This window comes from Elephas maximus, chromosome 12 (assembly GCF_024166365.1).
Source record: "Elephas maximus indicus isolate mEleMax1 chromosome 12, mEleMax1 primary haplotype, whole genome shotgun sequence".
NCBI classification, from domain to species: Eukaryota; Metazoa; Chordata; class Mammalia; order Proboscidea; family Elephantidae; genus Elephas; species Elephas maximus.
The window spans coordinates 62772412-62795402 of NC_064830.1; the positions used below are offsets into that span (position 1 = coordinate 62772412).

Genomic DNA, 22991 nt, shown 5'->3' on the forward strand with positions numbered 1-22991 from the left:
ACCCTGACCGTAGACCCTGCTTCAGGCAAACAGGGGAGTTAGAATCTGAGTTCTGGAACCTAAGGAGAGAGAGATGGACAGAGATGCAGAGAGACACAGAGATACATGGAGAGATGAAGAGAGCCACTCACAGAGATACAGAGACATATAGAGACAGAGATGAGTGTAGAAAGGGAGAGACTGAGAGGTGGACAGATAAGGAGAAAGAGATGGGGAGAGAGAGAGAGAGACAGTGATGCAGACAGAGACAGAGAGAATCAGATACTGAGAAAGAGACACACACAGGTGGGGTGGCTAGAAGGGGACAGACAGATGAGTGAGTAGGTGGGGGGTGGGGTGGGAAGCGAGTGAGGAGCCCCTGGAGGACAGTGCCAAGGGCAGAGTGGCCCTGGGTCTGTCCCTGCTGGCACTGCATGTGGTCAGTGGGTGAGTCCACCCGTCTCCCCAGTGCCCAGATGAGGTGGTTTGGACCAAGGGATTAAGGCCCTTGCAACCTCTGGGTGGTTGAACTCCAGGACCATGACTGCTCTGCGGCCCCTGCTTCAGAATCCTCAGGTTCGGGAGCTGGGCCACCGCCGTTGGCGGATGAGGCATGTTCGCCCCAGGGTGCTTCTAGATCGGAGCCACATTGATAATCACCATGCTCCCTTCAAACTTGGACACCTGGCTTCTCCTTCAAAATCCAAAGTTGTAGGCTCATAGCTGGAGCCGAGGTGTAGTGGCCCTCGGGGTGGAGGGCCCACCACCCCAGGCCCACCCCCGGCTTCCCTTCACCTGTGTCACGTGGGGTCTGTTGTGCATGTGTGTACTGTCTCCAGCGGCATGCTTTTTGGAGTAGTGGGAACGCCGCCTGGGTGTGATTTGCCCATGAAAGAGGAGGCATAGGAGTTTACAAGGGTGGATGCAGCGGTGGTGGCAGTGTTTGCTGCCCCCTCCTGGTTTGTGCCCTGGTGGCCGAAGGTCTGTTTCCTCCTGAGCTCTGGGGCCGGCAGCCAGGTGATTGTTTCCGCTTGTCCCGAGAGTGAGGAGACCCTTCTCGCAGCCCAGGGCCTGGTCCTAACCTTCATGTTCTGCCGAAAGGCCTTCATAGCAAGCACCATGAAGAACCCTGCGGAGTCTGTGCAGATAATCGGGTGTTGGGCTGCTTTGGGGCTGACATCTCCCCCTAGCTGTCTTGAAGAGTTGGATGTTGTGATAGGTTTATGACACTGAGCTGAGCCTGATCTCGATGCTCATTGTGGCCTTGACTGGTGACCTCAGTGTCCCTGTCCCAGGCCCAGCCAGGCCCTGCCTGATACTGGAGCCTTTGTGGGCACCTGGCCTGTCTGCCACTCGCTCCTGGCTCAGACCATGGGTGGTGGGTGTTGGGCTTTCTGCGAGCTGATTAGCAACACAGCCCTGGCTGCACCTGACCTGCGTCAGAACCTGCGTTTAACGAGTCCCATGGTCTGAGTGTCTTCTCCAGGGGCCCCATTCCACCGCTCTCATGCAAGTGGTGCGGCGGTAGTTGTAAAATGTGTGATTTTTATCTCGACAGTGCCCCTTTAAAAAATCAAAGTCGCACCCCGCCTCACTGGCCAGCAAGAAACCCAAAAGGGAAACAGTAAGTGCGCTTGGTCCTTACAGCTCTGTTTTTTGCCCTGTGCCCTCATTTTTACAAAGGACAAGGATGGGAAGTCATGTTCGCCCCACGCTAAATGTGTTCGGTTCATTTAACCTGTTGAATCCGCTCTCCCCAGTCCCAGCGCCCCCGCCCTGGAAGGGAGTTTTGTGGAACAAGCAAAGCTCACTCAAGGTCTGTAGGCAAAAAGCCAGTGTCCTGCCAGTCCCTGCCGGCCTCGTTGCCGCCTCCTCCCGCCAGCTTTGCTTCTGCCCTGTGGTCTCCCTGAATGGCCTCGTTTCCCTTTTTTTTCTTGCTGGCAGTGGAATGAATGTCAGCGGTGGAACTAACGTTGCTGCTGTTTTTGCAAACGACGCCTATCACGCATGCTGTGTGCGCTCCCGCACTCTCCCAAGGACCTTGGTTTTCTTGTGTTTTCCCTGCGTCTCAGGTTGCAGGGTCAGGGGGCCGGGAAGCCTGGAGCCTCCCAGGGACTTAACTGCCACCCATCCCACCGGCCCAGGGAGGCCTGGCTTCAACCCATGTCCTCTGTCAACGTGGAGAGAGGGGGAGTCAGCCTGTATTTACATTTTTTCCATTTTTGGAGGGGTGAGGGGATCCAGAGTAATCATTCACCTTTAAATTGATGGGCTAGGTGAGGGTCTGAGAAATGGAGGAAGCCCATCTGACTGGTGGCCAGGAGTTGCTGGCTGAGGCAGGAAGTGCCAGCCCCTGTGCTGGGTCCCTGGGGTGCTGGGTCGCCTCCTGGTCAGGCGGCCAGAGCGTCGTGGAGGGGCCACTGGGAGCATGGTCCCCCTGCCGTGTATAGTGAGTGTGAAGGCGGGTGTTGCCATCCAGTTCACCTTCCCCAGTACCGGGCTTCCCTCCTCCTTCACCAGCAACCCTAAAGCAGACTCAGCGTTGTTGATACCATCCACTCCAACCAAGCAAGGGGTGCCTAGTGGAACCTCCTGGAGTGGCCACCACCTGCACAAACGCCACCCTGGCCCATGAAGGGACTCGGGAGCCAGGCGGGAGGCCTGTGCCAGTGCAGCCCCCGGGGGCCAGGCTTACCCTGTCCTGGGAACCAGCGCCCCAAGTGGCCTCTCCTCAGCATGGCTTTGCTCTCCACCCGCTCCTGGTTCTCCTTGCTGTCACTAACCCCTCTCTCACTGTCCCCTCCCTGCAAAGGCAGGAACAAGCCAGGGAGGGGCTGGCGAAGGCAAGGTAGGGTGGCTCCAGCCAGATGCCTGTCTCGTCCTCCATCCTGGGCACCGATATGGGACGTGTGGGTGTCTGGGTGCCCTCAAAGTGACAGTGCCTCCCTTACCCACAACCTTTTGTGGTTGGGAGCATCAGGATGATCCAGTCCCATCTGTATCCTCCTCTAAGGGCGGAGGCAGGGCCAGGGCTGGTGTTCTGCCTCAGCCGGCTGGCTGGAGCTTGTACCTTTTATGCGAGCTCAGCTCTGGGTCCATCACTGCCAGCTCAGGCCCCCCAGCCCCCCGCCTCGAGCTGGGGAGCCCTTCTCCAGAGCAGTTCAGGAGCGGGGTGTTTACGTCCCCAGAAGGTGGCACAGACAGATTTCCAGAGAAGGTTTGGGGAGTAGACCATTCCTGGGGCTGCGAGCTCAGCATCTGGGGCTCTGGGCCCCAAACAGGGACGCCTGACCAGCCAGCCCTCCTCACCCACCCTTGTCCCCGCAGAGTCCTGACAGCATCCCGCCAGGCTATGAGCCCATCTCCCTGCTCGAGGCGCTCAACGGCCTTCGGGCCATCTCCCCTGCCATCCCCTCAGCCCCCCTCTATGAGGAGATCACCTACTCAGGGGCATCAGACGCCCTGTCCCAGGCCAGCTGTCCACTTGCTGGGATCAGTCAGGTCGTGGACAGTAGCCACCTGAAGGGCAAGCCGCGGAACAGGTCTCCTGACAGGTGAGTCTGCTCTGCCTGGCCCTCACCTGGGTAAGGTGTGTGGGAGACCCCCACCCCTGCTTTTAGTGGGCCCAGGGAGGGAGGGGAAGTGGTTATTTTATATGAAATTTAAATCAGGTTTATATGTGGCTTTAAATAGTTTGTATCATTCAGTGATGCACCAGAAGGACTTACGAGATCCACTAGCGGCTTATACACACGGCTAAGGTTTATTATACTGAGGCTGTGGTGGTTCAGTGTTAAAATTCTCACCTTCCATGCAGGAGACCTGAGTTCAGTTCCTGGCCAGTGCACCTCATGCGCAGCCACCATCCATCAGTGGAGGCTTGCATGTTGCTGTGGTATCTGAACAGGCTTCAGTGGAACTTCCAGTCTCAGACAGGCTAGGAAGAAAGGCCTGGTGATCTACTTCCAAAAATCAGCAAACAACAACCCTGTGGATGACAACGATCTGATCTGTAACTGGTCACAGGGATGGCTTAGGACCAGGCAGCATTTTATTCTGTTGTACGTGGGGTCACCATGAGTCGGGGGCCGACTTTGACTTCAGTTAACAAGGACAGCAAGGTTTATTACACAGAGCATACAGAGCAAAGGCAGTGGTGTCTGGTGGAATGCAGAGGGCTTCTGGTGTCTGTCCTTGTCCCTGGCCACACTGCAGGGAGAGCATAGAATGTGTGTGCCCAGGGAAGGCCATCAGAGTCTCAGGATCTGAGGACTTTATGAGAAGCACATTCTGCTCTGTGACCAGTCGTGGCAGCCAAAGCGCAGGGCCCAGTAATGAAGCCAGTGCCCATCGTCAGTGTTGATGCTCGTACAGAGCCACCTGGACAAGCCAGCACAGCATGGTCCATTGCTCCAGACTCGTCCATCTCTTAACACAAAGAACCCGAGGGTCACATACCCAGTGGTTGGCCAGGGGTCCATTACAGTTCCCTTGGAGACGTGCAAGCAGAGAGAGAGCAGGTCCACTGGGTCAGCTCCTTCCACACATGCATTAATTTTTTAAATAGAAGAGTGTAAAGAAGTACATTCTATAATACCACACCCAGGCTCGCCTCTGATTTACACACGTGACCAAACAACTCCAAAGATTCAGAAAAGATGGGAGTCCTTTTCTTGATACTCCCCTCACCCCAGTCCTCTCACTCCAAGAATATACCATCAGTGGTTTCTTTTCTCCTTTAAGGAAAAAAAAAAAAAAGAGTTGTGCCAGCATGCATGTCATGGAGCCTTTTTGTCAGCACGGGTCTGTGAATATCCCCTGACTGCTGGACATTTGGGCTAGCTCGTTGGTACCACTAGAAACACCTCCCAGTGAACGCCTTCTCTGTAGATCCTGGTGGACCTTTGCCCCACTGTGCCAGCAGAGGGGTTGATGCTTCCTGTCTAGTTGTCCTCTGCGCCCACCTTCACTCCCTGTCCCTTCCACCCCCAGCACCCTGCGGTCGCCGTCATCCCCCATCCGCGAAGAGGATGAGGAGAAGCTCTCAGAGGACTCAGATGCCCCTCCCCCACAGAGCAGCGTGGAGCTGGCACAGCGGGAAAGCAGCTCCCCTGAGGTGAGGCACTGCTCACTCCTTCCCCACCCTGGCCCAGCCTGCCTCCAGAATCTGTGTCCTTGCCTTCGTGAGCCCATTCCCACTGCCCATCCCTGCCATACTTGCAGCCTCCCGTGTCTTCTCCCCTGGCCACATGTGGCCTTGTTACCGGCGAGCTGGCCCCAGACCATGGCTGATGGCACCAGTCCTAAGCACTGGAGCGCCAGCCAGACTTTCCTCTTTATCCCCTAGAGTTTCATCACGGAAGAGGTTGACGAGATGTCATCGCTAAAGCAAGGTGAGCCCTCTCCTTCCCAAGAAGCTTGACTCTTCTAGAGGTTTCTCGAGGCATGAGATTCCCTCACTCCCACCACACTCAATCACAGCCTGCCCCTCCCAGGGGCAGCACTCCCAGGGGTGGCCGGCAGCGTCCTTTGCTGCTCTTGGTTGCCCCGCCATACCCATTCCAGGGCCTGTGCCAGGGTTTATTAGTAGCATTTATTTTGCTTCACTCCTGGTCATCTCTGCATGTGGTCTGGCAGGGACTATGGGTCACTCACAGATCAGCCTCCAGGCCTGTCCCCCCTGTATCAGTCACCCAGTCACATCTTAGTCTGGGCCTGCTCACAGCCCCCACCTCCAGAGTGTAGTTCCTGCCCTGGTTTTGAGGGGTTGTCTCTGGGCTGGTGAAACACTCTCCTTCCACCCTCTCAGCAATTCCACTCCAGTTAGATACGTTCTGCCTCCCTCCTGATGTGTATGCATAGTTACACATGCATGTAAGGCAGCACTCCGTCCTGGCCTCAGACAAGGGTGGCAGAGCCGTTGGGGTGGGGCCTCAAGGGAGGCTGTGCCGCTCACCTGGGAGGATGACAAGTGGTTAGCAGCCATCAGCGTTTGATTTTTTAAAAATGTGGTCATTGAATACTCATGTAATCAAAACAAAAGATCCAAGGCAAGGAAGAGAAGGAAGGAGAAAGAAAATGAGGAAAGGAACCATCTACCTTTGGGGCTCTTGCAAGGCTGGGTGGGAAGTTGGGGTGGGGTCTGAGGCTGTGAGCTGCCAGGTGGAGGGACGGATGGGCTCGTGGGCCTCTGGGTCACTGACCTGGCCCTCCTCACTGCAGGGAGCCAGGCCCCGTCCGTTGAGAGCGTCCTGCAGGACAGCAGCCCCGAGCACCGCGGCCTCGGCCCACCCGCCGACATCTACCTGCCAGGTACAGCTCTCATACCATGGGGGCTCGGGGCACCTGCCCAGCCAGGGCCCTGTGCTGTCTCTGTCCTTGGTATGCGGCAGGGGCTGGCCGCTGGGAGCCAGGCCTCCTGTCCCCTTGGCTCTATGCCTGGGTCCACCCAACACAGGACCCAGGCCAGGGCAGGTTTCACAGCCACCCCTCCTGTAGCACTGGCTCTTTGGAGTGGAGCCCGACTGCCAGGCCATTCCCACCTGAGATTCTCCATCTGTGGGACAAGCCCAGGGGCACTGGGCAAGTGCTGGGTAAGCTAGCCACAGGGTCTCTGCCCTTGGGGGCCATCGTCCAGTAGAGCTACAGACAGAAAGCCCAAAAGCAAGCATGTGGCTTCGTGTTAGGTGGGGGGTTCAGGCCAGAGAGAGCAGGGACAGTGACCTCTGGGCCACCCACCTGCCCCAGCAGCAAACGGGCTCCCACGGCACTCAGGGGAAGCAGTGTGCCGCAGGTCAGGGCTCAGACGGCAGGCTGTGTGCCCAGGTGCAAGTGAGGCCAGGGACAGTGGGAAGGGCCTTGCTTTTCTCTCCCCCCTTCACAAAAGCTTTTTAGGCCAGCCCCCTTGTCCTCTGCCTGCGAGGTTCAGATTTCACTGCTTCAAACCCTGGGCAGCAAGGAAGGGTGCTCAGATCATTTGTGCTGGCTGCTAGACACTACAGAGGTACTGGAAGCCCAAGACAGAACTTCCAAAGCAGCTGCCTGGCAGAGCCCGGCACCCCCAGCCTTGTTCCGAGACTGGCCGCTGCTTGGTCCTCCTGGTTGACTCGTCAGTCTGGGGTGGGGATGGTTATGATGGGCTTTGGTGTGAAAGACTCCCTGTGCAAAGGGCCCCTTAGATAAGGCAGGTGTCAGGGTCCCCAGATGTGAGAAAGCAGAGTGTTTTTTTTATTGGCACAGAAGAGCCTCCCCCAGATATAAACCCATGCGCAAAAGCCGAGTGTAGGACCCACACAGTTAGAAATAACACGGGCATTCAGGTTAGCTCTGTCAAGAGACATGACGCATGAGGAATGCCAGCCTCTGGGAGCCGGGAGTATGATTTTCGGCCCTGCATGGTGCCACGGGCATCTGGAGGGATCCCGTTCCTTGCCCCTCCCAGGGGCCTGCAGAGCATTGGAGTGTCCATGGCACCAGCCAAGGCAGGCACAGCTGCTCCGTCTGCTGGTTAGGCCAGAATGCAGGGATCTCGGGCCTCATCCCTGGGCAGGGGTCTTGGCTTCCTTAGTATGACAGTGGACTGTGGTGGGTATTGGGTAGCAGGAAGTTAAAAACAGCAGGTGAGGAGTGCATGATAACAGCCAACATGAGGTTGGTTTCCAAAGTGGGAACATCACTCATGTCGCCACCTTTCCACTTCTCATTCTGACACCAGCCACCCACGTGGCACTTTGATTCTTTCTGACTCTAACCACCCAGGGTTGAATCTGCAAAAGTTAAGACTCTATCCTTTCAGCCCCTGCTGAACGCGCAAATGCCAGGCTGTCTGCTGGCTCTCAATGGCCCCAGTGTATTCGATAATTCCCTAGGATGACTCACAGAACTCAAAAACCAGTACCTATGCTTATGGTGACCCATTTACTGTAACTGAAAGGACACAAGTGTAGAGTCAGATCAGGCAAGGTCCTGGCTCCAGGCCTCTACTATCCCCAGGGACATGTTGCTCCCTCACCCCTGCATGGGTGCTCTCAGCAATCCTGGAGGCTCTACCTGAGAGCTCCAAGGTCCTGGGTCCCATAGTCCTTGGGACCTCAGTGAATGTGTATGACTGGGGCCTTAATGCATAGTCCTGATTGATCCAATCAGTGAATATGCATGGATATGTCTTTTCAGCGTGTGTGTGTGCATGTGAACACACACACACCTGCACACATCCTTTTCATCGACTGCACAGTCATCCCCTGTGGCGGTAGCATAACTCAGTAAACTTCTGTGTCCCTCTTGATGGGAAAAGAGGCGATTTGGGGAAAAATGGAAACCTTGGTGGCATAGTCAGTAAGAGCTATGGCTGCTAACCAAAAGGTCGGCAGTTCAAATCCACCAGGCGCTCCTTGGAAACTCTATGGGGCAGTTCTGTTCTGTCCTGTAGGGTCACTATGAGTTGGAACCAACTAGATAGGAACAGGTTTGGTTTGTTTTTGGGGGGAAATATGTAAAATGGGAAAAGCCCAGGCCCCCAGTGTCCTGGACCCATGAGGTGGGGGCCCTCCCAGGCCTCAGGGCCGCACCTTCCCCCATTGGGGGTCAGCCCTCAGCAGCCCTAGCACCCAGCCCTAGACCCTCACTTTTAAGATGCAGAAGTGACACCACAGCATGAGTCTCGTGCTGGGAAATCTGCCCCCTCTGGGCCGCTGGATGGCTCGCATGGCATGGGCAGGCCTCACGTGATGCTGGGCCCGGCACTCTGGTTTCAGCGGTTGTTGGTGGATTCCCCCTTGCTTCAGCAGAGCTCCATGTGGGCCGCAGGCATTGTGTCGCCCTCCCCTGGCTTCTCATGCAGACATTGCGAGCGCTTTGCTAACTGAGCTCCGTCTGTCTTTCCTCCTTTCTGACAGCCCTGGGTCCCGACTCCTGCTCTATTGGTATAGAGGAGTAAGCTGGTACGTGACCTCCTTTCTTCGCTTTCGAGGTGGCTTTCACGGGCATCCGGCAGGGCAGTGAGATGAGTACCTTCAGGTTTTCTGGTCGTCTTCCCCATCCACGGCATCCCCCATGGGCATAGATTCTGAATCCAAGCTCTCACAGGCACCTTCACCCTAAAGATGAACTCTGAGGGGGTGGCTGGTGGCGTTTGGAGCCAGAGGCTTTCCCACCTGGACTGGATGGGCCAGTCAAGTCTTTCAGTCGTTAGGGTCCCGAGAGATGGCGACTCAGCCCAGACATGTGTGGGCCGCCCAGGCCTGCTGTAAGCAGGGCTTCATGCAGTGCCCACATGGGAAACGTGCTTCAAGGTGTGGCTCACCTGACCAGACTAGGCTCAGGTGTCTCTTTCTTTGTTGACTGGATGGCCAGTCTTGTGTTCCTGCAAACACCTTTCTCTCCTTGAGAAGCTTCTTCCTGATCTTGTCCCTCTGTGGAGGTAGGGCCCAGCCCTTCTCTAAAGTCGGCTGCAGCCTCCATGTCAGTGGGAGGTGCTCTTGAGAGTTGGGATTTGTTTAAAACTTCCGAAGTAAGAAATAGGACAGGCCTAGAGGCAGAGAAGCTGTTGGGCCTGTGGGCTATGGCACAGCTGAGCCCCTTTAGGAAACACCCCCTCCTTGCTGAGTTGGAGTTCTGTGTCCCAGGCCACCAGGTGACTGTGCAGAAGCATTTCTTGGCCTGCTGGTTGAAGGAGCTCATGGCACCCGAGTGTCAGGGTGGGCGGGCAGCAGGCACAGGCTATCTGGCATTCTGTGGCCCTGAGAAGTGTGGGCTGACCCTGCCTGCCTGAAACAGACCATCCATGTGAGCTTGGCGGGGGGCAGACACAGTCAAGGACGGAGCGCCGTACAGCATCATTGGGTAGTCTGGAAATGAGACAGAAAGCCTCCAAGGAAGCAACCCCCGCCCCCCCCCCCCCAGAAACCTGCTGGGGTGGCTTTGAGCAGGGGCTTGGAATCACCAGGGCTGGTGCCAGCCTGGCATCTACTGAGCTCCGTCCTGAACCATTGGAAAGGCCTCTGCAGGACAGCAGCTGTGGGAGACTAGGGAGCCTCACCTGAGAGAACCGTTGTTCTCCCCATGCTCCGCAGGCGCTCTGCCCTGGGCTCATGGAGGGTGGACCCCCAGGCCCGGTGGTGAGAAAAGCAGGTGAGGCTGGACCGGTCGCTAAGCATAACCCTTCTGCTTCCCACCTGCAGGATGTTCTGCCTCCATGGAGTTGCCCCACAGCCTCGTCACCGCCGGCCCCCCCTGGCCTCCACTGGGTGGCCCTCATCCTGACCCCGGGGCCACCAAGCTGAGCCTCCTCTGAGACCTGGCCTAGCAGGCGTTGGCAAGGGGCCGCTTGGACCCAGTGCGACCCAGCCTCCCATCTGCACGTGTCCGCAGCCACTGGCTCTGAGGACCAAACAACCCTCAACTAAGAGCACATGGACTGTCCCCTAATGCCCCCTTTTTCTACAGTCGGCGTATTTGTAAATGGTACAAATGGAGGAGAGCAGCTTTCTACCCCATTTCCTCTTGTGCCGCTGGTTGGCAGCAGGGCTGGGTGGCCTAGCATTGGTGGGGCCCAGCCCCCAGCCGGGCGGGCTGATGCCTGGGAACTCATCTGACCTGTGGAGGAGCCTTTGCTGGCCAAGTAGTGCCGTGTTGGGCCACGCACTCTGCTCCCCTCTCCCCTGCTGGCTGGCTGGGACCCTTGGGGCAGGCAGGGGTCTGGAGACAAGGCTGGGATGCAGGGTACAGACACAGGGTGTGCATTGGTGGTTTTGGGTGGTGGCCTGCCCACAGCTTTTTGGAGGCCCCAATCCACCTGCGTCTCATGCCTCCAGGTGGGGGCCTCCTGCTAGACTTGGCTGCCCCGAGGGGCCTGCGCCTCTGCCCCGGCTTTCCATGCCACGTCAGCATCCCTGTGCGTTTCTCTTTGACTTTTGTTGTCTGCGGCTCCTGGAGTGGACCTGCTGGGGACTGGGGTCCCACTGCAATGTATTTTAGGATAACCCTCTGAGCAGCAGAAAGATGATAGGGGCTGGCACTGGACCTGGTACTTGTAGGGCAAGAGCTGCCCCGCAGGGGCCTCTAGCCAGCAGGGAGGGGTCCTTGTGGCTCCGGGGCGGGAAGTATCCTGGGACCCCCACCCCGTGCCCCCAGCGTCTCCCTGTGGCTGGGTTGGCTGGGCCCTGGCTTTGCACATCTTGGCACTTGGGAGAATCCGTCAGTCTTTTCCTGCAGTTGATCCTGCGCGTGGTACCCTCACCTTTTTGCAGCTCTGCTTCCCCCAGGCCACCTGCCCCTGCACTCAGCTTTTACAGCACGCTTCCTGTCCTGCAGTATGTTCAGGCACCCCACCCCCTAATATGCACACACTCAAGCAGGCTTCTCCCCTCCTATTGCTGTCAGTGTTGGTGCCACCGCTCTGTGTTAAGGGTGGTGCTGGTTTTCCCTTCACCCTTATGTGTGCTATCACTTGTAATCTGATTGGCTAGTTTTGTGTCTGTTTTTACTGTATATTTATAGTAATAAAATCATGCAGTAATATCCTGTTCTTCCTGTGTAGCCACATGGGGGTGCACTCTTCCCCTCGGACCCCCAGCAGTTTCATGGTCAGCTGGCAGGGCACTGAGTGGTCAGGGCTGGCTCTGGATACCCTCATGACTGTGCGAGCACCACCTCATGGCCCGGGCCAGTCCCTCAACCCTCTTCAGCCTCAGTTTCCCCATGTGTGAGGTGGCAGTGGCAACTGGCTGCCCCAGCAGGGATAAGGGTTAAGTGAGGTTGTGTGTGGCCCACTGTCGGCCACCACAGGCGAGAGCTGCTGCTCCCAGCCATTATCTTCCTCGTCATCACTGCCAAGTCTTGGGTGGAGGGAAGGGGACCCAAGGGGCAAGGCCTTGAGGTGTACAAGGGGTGGTTTGAGCCCACTTCTCCATCACAGAGATGGCTTGTCCCAGGCATTGTGTTCCTGTCAGCAAGACATGCTGAATACAGAATCCATGCTGCTTACTGTGAGGAAGGAAGCAAACTGTTGACACGATAGAGGTCACATGGTACTTGATTTGACCAGGGAGGTTGGGGCCTGCTCTGAGGAGGCAACATTTAAGTCAAGACCTGGGAGATGAGAAGGAGCCGGAAGAGTTGTCCCACAGCAGAGGCAGCAGGTGCAAAGGCCTGGAGGCAGAGAGCCTAGGTGTGAGTGGAGTGGAAAGATGTGGGAAAACTTGGAAAGATCCCAGAGCATGCAGAGCTCAAGCTTTATTGTAAGGGCTGTTGGGACCTGCAGAGTGTCTTAGGCGGGGCAGGGGCATGCTCTGATCACGGAGGTAAAGCTGCCCTAGGGTCTCATGAAGAATGAGGTGAGAGGACAAGTGTGGTTGCCAGGAGATGGGTTCCCAGCTAAAGCCTGACCCCTCCAGTGGGGCATCATGGTCCCCACATGCACCCACCCCAGCACTGTGGGCCCCAGCTCCTTCCTTTGCACGTACGGCCCCTCTGACCCCAGCCCAGGGGGTGAGGACAGAATCCGGGTTTGTTCTTGGTCCGGCCCAGGGCCTGTGGGTATTCAGGCCCTAAAGCTGGGCTGAATCCAGTCCTTCTCTGCACCTCCGCAGACAGTCCCAGCCCTTTGGGCATGTCTCATATTGAGGCAGGCTGAGGCAAGGGAAGCTTTGCCCCCGTGACCTTGCCCCCGCAGGTCCTGGGTTCTACTGCCTGGAGATGGGCCCTCTTTTGGATGGGTGGGGAGGGGAGGGACCCTTCCCCTCGCTGGTCTCTCCCTTTCAGACCTGCTTATGCACCCTGGACTCTGGTCTCTCCCTATGGCTGCCCTTTCTGACCCCTGCCCCTGGCCAGAGCAGGGGACAGGTGCTCTCTTTGGGTTTTTATTCCCCACCTCTGGCAAACCAGCCCCATGGACCACGGAGTGAGTTCCTGTGGGCCCTGTCCACCCACTGCATATCTTTGTTGTCCTGCTGCCTCAGCCTGCTCGCAGCAGCCTTCTTGGTGCTAAGGAGCATGGGCTGTCTGCACAGCTCCCCAAGCCTGTGCCTGATGGCCCCCTGCCTGGCCACCCATCCTACAAGAGCAGGCCGGTGTTCTTCCTCAGCAGCTCAGCAAGTTCACACTCGCATGGAGCTCAGCCTGCTGTGGTGAGGAGAGCAGGTACCCTCTCAGGATTTGGGGAATCCTGTTGCTTCCTCAGACTGTCTCTCCTACACCTGAGCCCCCAGTGACCTCCTTTTCCTGTGTGGAACAGGTGGTAAGTACCCAGGCCCTACCCTGAGTTTTTCTGTTGTGGGCACTGAGTGGGAGCAGGATGGGAGCCTGGTGCTATCACCAACTGCTGGGTGCCCCTGGGCACGTCCTGCCCCTCTCGGAAGCTCCAGGCTCCTTGCCTGTCAACTGGGGAGACTCTACTTCCTCCCACAGTACCACATATAAGGTGCCTGACTTGGAAGCAACTTGGATGCAGAGCTGGGACTTCAGTCACTTCTGCCCCAGCAGGCTGGGTTGGGGATCCCAGGGTTCTTGTCATTCCCCAGCTGGCAGGATTGAGCGTGGGCACAGTGACGGTGGGACAGAAAGAGCTGCGTGCGGCTTTCCTTGCTCTTCTGGAGTCAGACCAGGGTCTGGGTCTTTGGACAAGTGCTCGGCAGGTGGTCGCGCCGGGGCAGTAGGGCTGTTGTGCATGCGTGCCTGGCAGGGAAGGTTGTCCCCTCTGGTGTCAGGTCTCAGCCGGCTGTGTTCCGGTGACTTCTGGGGCAGGAGTCCCCCTCTCCCCCTCTCCACGCGGGGCCGCAGGGGCTGAGCGGACCCACAGGTGGGAAGGCCGCACTCGGGGCATTCGCCGCTGTGCGGGAGCTGCAGCAAGGCGCCTCTGCGGTGGACCAGCCGTGTAGACGTGGCTGCGGAGCCGGCTCGTACTCCACGGCCCCAGGCGCGGCTGGGGCGGCCTCTGTAAAAGAGGAGCCGCGGTGCGACGGGAAGACGCCGCTATCTTCGCGGGTGAAGCGATCGGCTACGGCCTTCCTCTCCCGAGCACCCAATGAGGGGACACTAGTCGGCCGCAGGTCTCGGGCAGTGCATCCTGGGGATTGTGGTTTCGAGGGCAGTGGGCGGGGCCTCTTTGGGCTGCGCAGCTATTGGGCAACGGCGGCGGCGGGGGGGGGCTGCGCATGCGCGTAAGCGGCCAAAGCCGGAGGGCGGGGGCAGTGCCAAGATGGCGGTGGCGCTGCCCGAACTGAAGCAGATTAGCCGGGTGGAGGCGATGCGTTTGGGGCCGGGCTGGAGCCACTCCTGCCATGCCATGCTGTACGCCGCCAACCCCGGGCAGCTCTTCGGCCGCATCCCCATGCGCTTCTCGGTGCTGGTGAGGACGGCGGCGGGCGGGCCGGGGTTGGGTTCTCCGTGGCCCGGCCCACCCGTGACCCGCTCCCCTTGTAGATGCAGATGCGCTTCGACGGGCTGCTGGGCTTCCCCGGCGGCTTCGTGGACCGGCGCTTCTGGTCGCTGGAGGACGGGCTGAACCGGGTGCTGGGCCTGGGCCTGGGCTGCCTGCGCCTCACCGAGGCCGACTACCTGAGCTCGCACCTGACCGAGGGCCCGCAGCGCGTCGTGGCGCACCTGTACGCGCGGCAGCTGACGCTGGAGCAGCTGCACGCCGTGGAGATCAGCGCGGTGCACTCGCGCGACCACGGCCTGGAGGTGGGGCCGCCGCCGGGTCCCGCCCTGCCCCGGGTTGGCTCTGGTCCCGCGGAAGGCACCGATGGGTAACACGTCCCGAGCATTCTCTGGCCGGGCCGGGCGGGGTATCGCTGTCTCAGCAGCAGGCTGGGGGAAGGGGCTTGGAAGGGGCCGGGATGGAGGGGCTGGGGCACCCTCAGGGCTGTGTTACAGTGTCTGCCTTGCTGCCTGCCATTGCCAATCCTGGGAGTGGGGCGTGGGATGGGGGGATACCTGGGGACAGGAGGGGTGTGCTCATGGGCTGGGAGGGAAGGAGGCTGGGGATGTGGTACGGAGGTACTCGGTGTTTGTGGGTTTCATGGACTGGAGGAGCTAGATGCGACACTTCGGGTGTTTAGGATTCATGGAATGGAAGGGGGAGCATGAGGCGTGGGCTGGCAGGGGTAGCAGGTGAGGTTGGTGGGGGCGGGTAGGGTGGAAGGGGCATGGGGGTCCTGGCTTGTGTTGGCCTTGAGATGTGTTTGAGGTGGTGTGATGCTCCAAGGGGAGCTGGCTAGCTCTGTCTCATTGATCCTGGCCTCCCATTGTGTCCCTGGCCCAGGGGCTTGCTATCCCATGGGGGCCCCAGCCGAACCTTGACTCCTCTCCATGCAGGTGCTGGGGCTTGTGCGTGTCCCACTGTACACCCAGAAGGACCGCATGGGGGGCTTCCCCAACTTCCTCAGCAACGCCTTCATCAGCACTGCCAAGTGCCAGCTCCTCTTTGCCCTCAAGGTGCTCAACATGATGCCTGAGGAGAAGCTGGCTGAGGCCTTGGCCGCCGCTACTGAGAAGCAGAAGAAGGCCCTGGAGAAGCTGCTGCCAGCATCCTCCTGAGGGGCGCTGCCCCGGCTTTGTTGATCGCCCTGCCCCAGGCTCCCTGTGCCCTTGGGCTGAGACTCTACCCCGTGGAAGTGTGTCTCCTAGCGCGCAAACGTGTGTGTGTTTGACCCCCTGCTGACTGCCTGGGGCCAGTGGGCACCTTGTCGTTTCTTATCCTGAGCAGTCCCCTCGGCCCGCTGGAACTCAGGTTTGCAGGGCTGGACAGCCTGGGTGTACCAAGCCAGGCTCTCACCCGCCCCACGACACTTGTTCTCCTCTGAGTCTCTGTCCCTGGGCAGGTGGAGGCCTTAGGCTGATTCCCCAGGTGTTGCGGTGCCACACTCAGTCCTTCCATGGGCAGTTTGTTCCCTTGGAGGACGCCTTTGTCCAGGTTGACTCATTCCTGCGTCGCCCCCAGGGCCTGAGAGCCAGGCGGGGTAGGGTGTTGTACTGTTAGTCTTGGTTCTCCCTGGATTTACTGGGTTAGACTTTCTCTTCGACTTTCTCACTGCAGTGAGGCTGGGCTTGGTTCCAGAGGGCAGTCGGGGCCAAGGGCCCACTGTGTGTGCCTTGTTCAAGAGGAAGACAAATAAAGTAGCTCTTAAGCTGCTTTCCGTGTGTTCTCTATCCCAACTAGAGGCCAGGGCTAAACCTGGGAGGTGCCAGGCCCAAGAGAGGGCGCTGGCTCGTCCCTCCTGTCCTGGCCAGGGGTGCACACCAGCTCTGGCTAGAGATGGCTGTGTCTCCATGCTCACTGTGGCGCTCCTGACCTCCGGGCCCTCAGCATGGTTTGATGGCTTCTGAGTTAGGCTCCCTTTTCTAGGCTGAGCCCACTGCTCTGGATAACCTCCCTTTCTCCATTCTCAGCACAAGTTGCTCAAGGAGATGGCCTGAAGCATGGGCTGAGAACTCAGAACAGTGGTGGGGTTGAGAGGCTACTACCAGCTGCCTCCTGGGGCCTGAGACACCCCAAGGGTGCAAACGGGACATTTCCAAAGCCTGTGCTGGCTGGGTATGTAAGCAGTGCCCCGGCACAACCTGGGTGTCCAGTCTACCCGTGAGAGCTCGAGGGGTGGATAAACTTCGTCATGGTGCCATGCCCCCCATCCCCGCCTGCTCCAGGGAGGAGCTCAGCTGTAGAAGCTGCCTAAGTCAAGTTGGACTCTGTGCTCACTCAGGCAGATGGGCTGTCCTGGCTGTGGACCTGGGGGTTCACTGGGGCTGGGGTCTCAGCCTGGCTCTCTGTGCTTGGCCCGATGGCTGTAGCCTTTACTGTGTGGCCTGCGGCCAGAGGTGCACTTCTTACCAAGTGATCTTAAATTTTATTTTCCAACAAATAACATGTGCGGACCAGGCGTCCCAGTCTGCACTGAAAGGTCAAACCTGAATCTGGCACTTATGGTGTATGGCCCATGCACTGTTCCCATGCTCTGGACCAGGGCTGGCCACACACGGTGGGCCTCACGGCCAGTTTTGAGTGGCCTGTCCTGCCTCAGTGCTGGCCCTGCGCAGCCCGGCCCGCCTCTGCCACTGCTCCAAGGGGCCAGTCCTCGGCCCCCCTGGGCCACCACTGCTCCCTGCCTGCAATGTCCTTCTGGCGCACAGCTTCAGGGTGGATTAGTCACCCAACGTCAGATTCTGAAAAGAAAGGCCCCTGTGAAAGGGAAGGGGAGGCAAGGTGATGCCCTTCTGCTCCCCGGGCAGAGCCCGCCCCCCGTGCACTCACCTGGCCACAACTACCTGGCTATGGCTCCCGCCAGTTCTGTTTCCCATTCAGCACTTGCAGCTTCTCCAGGCTCTGGGTCACCGAGCACAGTGCCTGCCCTGAGGATGCAACAACAGTCACTGCTCTGCTGGTGGGGGGAGCTCTCAGGGCGCTAGGGATGGGTGACCTTGAACCTTTCTTGGTGGGCTGCCCCAGAGGCTCTCAGCTAAGGGTGCCTCCAAAATACAAGTGCTCTTGATGTTCACCGAAGTCTGGCCACAGAACCCCCTCCCTTTGCAGGAGCATGAGTCCTGGGCAAGGTGCGCTTGCTGCCCCCAAGACTTACCCATCTCCTGGACACGGTCCTCTAGGGCTCCGGACAGCTCAGGGAGGCTCATGGCCTGCAGGGATGCCTGCCAGCCTTTGCAATCTGCTGGGCAGAGGTCTGGTGGGCCTGGGGTCTGTGTCTTGCAGGCCCTGCCTCTGTCCTGGGCTGCTGAGCTGTCCCCACTGGGCCCCCTCAGACACGCTATGTAAAAAGTCAGGACTGAACCCAGGAGAGAAAGTGTGAGGCCCAAGTGGCCAGCCTGAAGGGAGACAGCTGGAGCAGTCACCAGAGGGCTTGTGTAGTGTCCAGTCCACCACAGCCTACACTCTCACCTCTGCCTGTCTCCCGCAACCTGGAGGGACAGGGCTCTCCCCATCATAGGTGAGGAGAGCCCAAGAGCTATGCACAGGGACCCAGAGAGGGGCCGTCAGACAGATGTGCTGAGGTACCTGGATAACCCACCCCTGAGCCAGAATGTGGCTCCCTTACCAGCAGTGGGTACAACTGGGCTCCGGGATGTCCTTCCTGGGGACTCATCCTGCCTCACCCGGGTTGATAGCTCTGCTTGGCAGGCTCTGTGGACACAAGACCCCAGGGGGGGGGCGGGTCCCGGGGTGGCGATGAGAGCTGACACCCTCCCAGCATCAGGCCTTAGGGAGTGAGGTTTGGGCACCAACAAGCCTACATCGGGTCCTGAGAACCGGACTGGCCCTGCAGGGACCAACACCCAAAGGAAACTCGGCCGTCGCAGTGAAGCAACCCAGAGACAGCCCCGTGGGTAGAGAACAAGAGGAAACGCAGTGACTTGGCACTCAGTCCCCTAGAAGCTGCCCTACAAGGGGCCACTCACCGCAGCTGATCCAGGACGAGAGCGGCAGTGCGCGTGAGGGCCTGGGTCTCCTGCAGCTGGGCTTGCGCAGCTTTGCGGACACCGTCTTGCTCTAGGAGGCAGCTCTCCACCACGGCCCGCAACTCCTGCTCCTGCGACACCTGGCCCCGCATGGCCTCCACCTCCTCGCAGCACTGTAGCAGAGGGTGCGGGTGTGGGGGCTGGTCCTCCTCCCCCTGGGGCCTAGGGTTACTGTGTTTCAGACCCACTGACTCTCCATCTCCTTGGCTCTGGGAGGCCTCTTCTCATAGTCTCCCTCCCTACAGTCCCTTGCAGCTTCCAAGTACACCACCTCACCTTCATGGTCTTTTCTACTTTGTTCCCGCTGGACTCTCTCCCCCGTCTGGGTGTCCTCTGTCTTTCTGTGCCTCCCCCTCTGCTGACCCACTTGGGGTGTCTGGCCCTTGCCCTTTCCCTGTGTTGGCCCTTTTCTGTAGGTGCAACTCAGCCCCTCGCCCTGGCACCTTGTGCAGCTGGATGGCCAGCTCCTGCATCTCAGCCTCGAGCCGGTCGGCGTAGGCCAGCTCCAGGGCGTCACCGGGGGGGCGGGCACTGCTGTGCCAGCGGGCAATGGCAGAGGTCATCTTCCTCTTGGGCCCAAACAAACTGCAGGGTGAGGAGAGAGGGCAGCCGTCAGCATCTCTGCACAAAGACCACGTTTCATCCTCTACCACAACTGTGTCCTAGGGATAGGAGGGAGGGAGAAAAGGGCCAGGCCCCTGCTGCTTTCCCCACACACAGTCCGTACTGGCCTGCTCGAGGCGTGGATAATGCCTGCCTCAGGTAAGTCTGAAAGTTTCCAAACGTTAACTGGTGGTAAAAGTCTGAGGGCCCCTGAATGCAATCTGCCAAGCCTCTGGACCTCAGGAGCTGACCTGATTGTATCCAAGCCAGGGGTGGGTGGGTCTGGTGGAAAAAGGCCGACCCCAGCCCAGCATGTTGGCTGGGCCAGAGGGATGGAGCCCTCTGCACTCACGTGATGCCGATCTCCTTCAGGTCACTCTCGGTGAGGGTCAGGAAGATGCGGAGGTCCACATCCTGCTCCTCAAACACCTGCAGGTACTTCAGACACCCAATCTGCTCCAGCAGTGAGGCAAGGTCCTGGAAGGCAAGATGGGGCCAGGATGGATCAGACATGGAGCACAAAGACAGGGTACAAAGCCATTCTCCTACTGACCACGCATCCCCCTCTGGGCCCTGCTGGTTCCACAGGTTCAGCACGAGGGAAGTGCTTTTTCCCTGTGGCCGCAGGCAGAGTAGGGAGGCGGGGACACAGGGAGACATTCCCAGTTGGTTTCTGATGAGAAACGGAGGATCCCTCGTATGTGACGAGTTACCTCTTTTGCTTCTTTTAAGATTGTCTTTGACTTTCAACAGTTAATGATGTGTGTAGATGTGGTCCTCCTAGAAGTTACCCTACTTGGAGTTTGCTGAGTTTCTCGGATGTACAGCCTCATGTCTTCCATCAGATTTGGGAAGTTTTCAATTGCCATTTCTTCAGATAACCTTGTTGCCCCTCTCCTTTCCTGGAACTCCCATTCAGAGTTTATTGGGCTGCCTGGTGGTGTCTCACAGGTCTCTGCATCTGTCGTCATTGTGTTTTGTTTTTTTGTCCCTTTCTGTTCTCTCTCCAATTCTCTCTCTTCCTGCTCTGATCTGCTTTTGAGCCCCTCTGGTATATTTTCCATTTCAGTCATTATACTTTTCAACCCCAGAATTTTTCTCTCTTTATTAATATTTTCTATTTAGTGAGCTATCACTCTCACACTTTTCTTTAGCTCTCTGAACACAATTAAAATAGCTGATTTAAAGCCTCTGTCTAATTAGTCCAGTCAATGTCTGGGCTTCCTCAGGGACAGTTTCTGCAGCTTGCTTTTTTATCTGTGTATGAGCCATACCTTCTTTGCATGTCTTCCATCTTGTTGGTCAAAACTGGACATTTTAAATAACATAATGAATAACTAGAAATCTGATCCCCCTGCTGCTGCTTGTTGTAGACGCTGTTTGCTTAGTGAATTATATCTGAAATAATTGTGTAAAGTCTATATTCCTTGTCATGTGTGGCCACTAAACTCTCAACATGGTTACCTTAGTGGTCAGCTAATGACTGGACAGAGATTTCCTTAAACACCTGGAACCAGTCTTGGCTGAGAGGCTGTGTGTGTGTTGGGGCATACCTTCAAAATTCAGCCAGGCTACCGACAGCTCTGGCTTTGGCTTCACTTCCTGCTTGCCCAGAGCCTCAAGGTCATTCTGAGGTGAGAACTCAGGGCCTTGCCAGGTCTTTCCTGAACATGCGTGTTGCCCTGCAAGCTCACAGCCTTTTACATTTCCAGGAATGTGTCAGAGCTTTTCAAAGTCCACATAAACATCTCATTCCTCAGCTTCCTTTTAAGCCTTTTGGTTAGTCTATTACTTGCCTCAGCTGTCACCTAGCGTCTCAGGCATCTGCATAGTTAAAACACTTGTCTGTAGTTGTTTTCACCAAATGCCCCCACCTCCTAAGCAGAAGGCTTTCTTTTTGTGTTGGGTAGACAAGATCGGAGTCAGGTCGGATACAGATGGCCATCGTTAAGTATACAAAACAAGTCTTAGAAATCACAAAAAGTGCCATCGTCCTTACCTGGGGTCCTGAATAGGGGGACCTCTGGGTTTGGGGGATGGATCCTGGGGAACAGGGTGCCCCAGAGGTTCTGGTGCTTGGAGGCCACTGGCTGTCACTGTTGCTGTAACGGCTCTTGGTCTTCACATAGCTTTTCGTTTGCTTGCGAACTAAGCTTTTATGTGTGTGATCTGAATCCTGGGGCAAGAGATATGTGTTTCAGGAAACCCTTAAGTAACCCCGCAGGACTCACAGCTAGCACGGCTGTGTCCATACTCTGCCCCATGACTAGCTTCTATGTTGTCATCTGTGCCATCTCCCTCATTCGCCACACAGGCATCCTTGGTGATTTCCACTGCAGTCTGTGCCACCAAACTCAGGCGGCACTGCTAGAGCCCAGGTCCCAGAGCCCGAACTTATGAGCAATAAATACTTGTTACCACCCTTGCTTATCTCAAGCTGCTAGGCTTCCCCCACAATACCAAGAGAGGAGATAGGAAATCAAGAAAGAAAATCTTCACCTCATTGCTCTCTAGAGAAGCCTCGCTGCTGACTCCCTGGGCCCGGGCCAGCCCCTCACTGCTGCTGCTCCGGGTAGTCCCATGGTTGGCACAGAAAGCATGCTCTTCTGGTAATGGTGAAGACAGGATGCTGACCACTGGCCTCTCTCAGGGTGACCGCAGAATCGGGCACTCCCAGCCCCACAGCACTCATCTACTTCTTAAACAGTGTGATATTTTCATCCATGTAGTGATGACTGCCTGTCCCAACACCTTCTGCACACATACGAGCAGGGCTTTTTGTTCAAGCCCTGAGAACAGTGCTTGGCACATGGTAGGCACTTAGTAAGTAGCTGCTGAATAAGTGAATACGTGTACTTAATAAGACATTTCCCTCTAGGAAGAGTGTTACAAAAGCCTCTGAGAGCTTATAAATCAAGGGGCTAAACCTGTGTGTTGGGATGACACCCCCTAACCCCAAACACTGCACTTGACACATCTCCTTGCCTGTCCCCACAACAGTCTTTGATTTTCCTCACAAGACCCAGGGCCCTCAGAATTGTTCACTGTATCATTATCTACTGGGTGGGCGCAGGGTGGGCACACATGAATTCCTAAACCTGGAACTTTGGCTGAGGTGGGTGTGTATACCCCTGCTGCTGCTGCTGCTGCTCTCCACGTCCTGGTCGTTGATGGGGGAGGTGACGTCCCGGTAGCAAAGCCCCCCCCCTTTCAGGGGATTCTCATCACTGCTGTTGAAGGTGACATAGCCCCGTGGAGGCACCTGCTCTGTGTAGAGAAGGGGGCATGTAAACCCATGTGAGCACAAAAGAGATTCACACCAGCCTCCTCAGGTCGCTGTCAGAGAAGACCCAGGACTTAGGAAGGAAGGATGGAACTCAGAATTCCCTGCACGTCACCTCATCTGCTCTCCTCAGTGCCTGGGACATAACTGCTCTTTGCAGTTTCCCCGACTGAGAACAGGCTCGGTGACCAGCAAGTGTAGAATGAGGCCAGGCTTGGAGCAGGCTAGCCCACTGCTGCCTTCCCCACTATACCATGCTGGCTCTTCTTTAACCCTTTGGTGACCCAGTCTTTTTCTCCTTTGAATTTTTTGTTGATACTAAGTGTTTTCACTAATGGAAGGCATGCTGATTCAAGGATCAATTCAGAATTTTTGTTACGAGGTATGTATGGATTTTGATACCCATTATCTGGGATCCCATATGTCCCAGTGGATGCCAGGATGTAGTAAATTTTTATGAGTCAATTAATGGTAGTAAGAATAACTTACAGGAGTTCAAGTTTCTTGAAAAGTACCACTGCAGTGCATTATTCCTTATTAGAAAGGCATTACTATTTGGAAGCTAGAAGAGAGCCAGTAACACCTGGAAACAATGAATGGCATAGAGAAGAAAATGGCCACTCTTGACTGAAGGCTGATGATGGCTTATTCTCCCGATAAGTAC

At 57.1% G+C, this 22991-nt stretch overlaps 3 protein-coding genes across 16 annotated transcripts in view; 2 read left to right on the plus strand and 1 right to left on the minus strand.

Moving 5' to 3' along the window:
* The window catches only part of MGRN1 (mahogunin ring finger 1), a 77900-nt gene extending 63881 nt beyond the window's left edge, over positions 1–14019 (plus strand). Inside the window, exons 12-18 of one of the 7 annotated variants that reach the window (XM_049902999.1) lie at positions 1538–1603; positions 3307–3533; positions 4972–5095; positions 5327–5372; positions 6202–6291; positions 8874–8918; positions 10158–10246. In XM_049902999.1, the coding sequence (XP_049758956.1) occupies positions 1538–1603; positions 3307–3533; positions 4972–5095; positions 5327–5372; positions 6202–6291; positions 8874–8914 (594 nt within the window). In that variant the 3' untranslated portion in view covers positions 8915–8918; positions 10158–10246. Of the gene's footprint in view, positions 1–1537; positions 1604–1739; positions 1796–1923; positions 3534–4971; positions 5096–5326; positions 5373–6201; positions 6292–8873; positions 8919–10157; positions 13032–13060 lie in introns of those variants that run through there. The other 6 variants (XM_049902996.1, XM_049902997.1, XM_049902994.1 and 3 more) reach the window with 6 other exon arrangements.
* A 97-nt stretch (positions 14020–14116) lies between these two features.
* Positions 14117–16105, plus strand: NUDT16L1 (nudix hydrolase 16 like 1). Its single transcript, XM_049903034.1, has 3 exons — positions 14117–14323; positions 14398–14658; positions 15292–16105. The coding sequence occupies exons 1-3, from the start codon at positions 14174–14176 to the stop codon at positions 15511–15513; spliced, it is 633 nt and encodes a 210-aa protein (XP_049758991.1). The 5' UTR covers positions 14117–14173; the 3' UTR covers positions 15514–16105.
* Positions 16106–17234: 1129 nt separating this feature from the next.
* The window catches only part of ANKS3 (ankyrin repeat and sterile alpha motif domain containing 3), a 47228-nt gene continuing 41471 nt past the window's right edge, over positions 17235–22991 (minus strand). For 5 of the 8 annotated variants that reach the window (XM_049902985.1, XM_049902990.1, XM_049902989.1 and 2 more), the window contains 8 exons: positions 22174–22311; positions 21544–21650; positions 21044–21220; positions 19397–19521; positions 18885–19026; positions 18382–18554; positions 18021–18106; positions 17368–17633 (listed from right to left, as the gene is read on the minus strand). In XM_049902985.1, coding sequence (XP_049758942.1) covers positions 17368–17633; positions 18021–18106; positions 18382–18554; positions 18885–19026; positions 19397–19521; positions 21044–21220; positions 21544–21650; positions 22174–22311 — 1214 coding nt within the window. Of the gene's footprint in view, positions 17323–17367; positions 17634–18020; positions 18107–18154; positions 18243–18381; positions 18555–18884; positions 19027–19396; positions 19522–21043; positions 21221–21543; positions 21651–22173; positions 22312–22991 lie in introns of those variants that run through there. The other 3 variants (XM_049902986.1, XM_049902987.1, XM_049902988.1) reach the window with 3 other exon arrangements.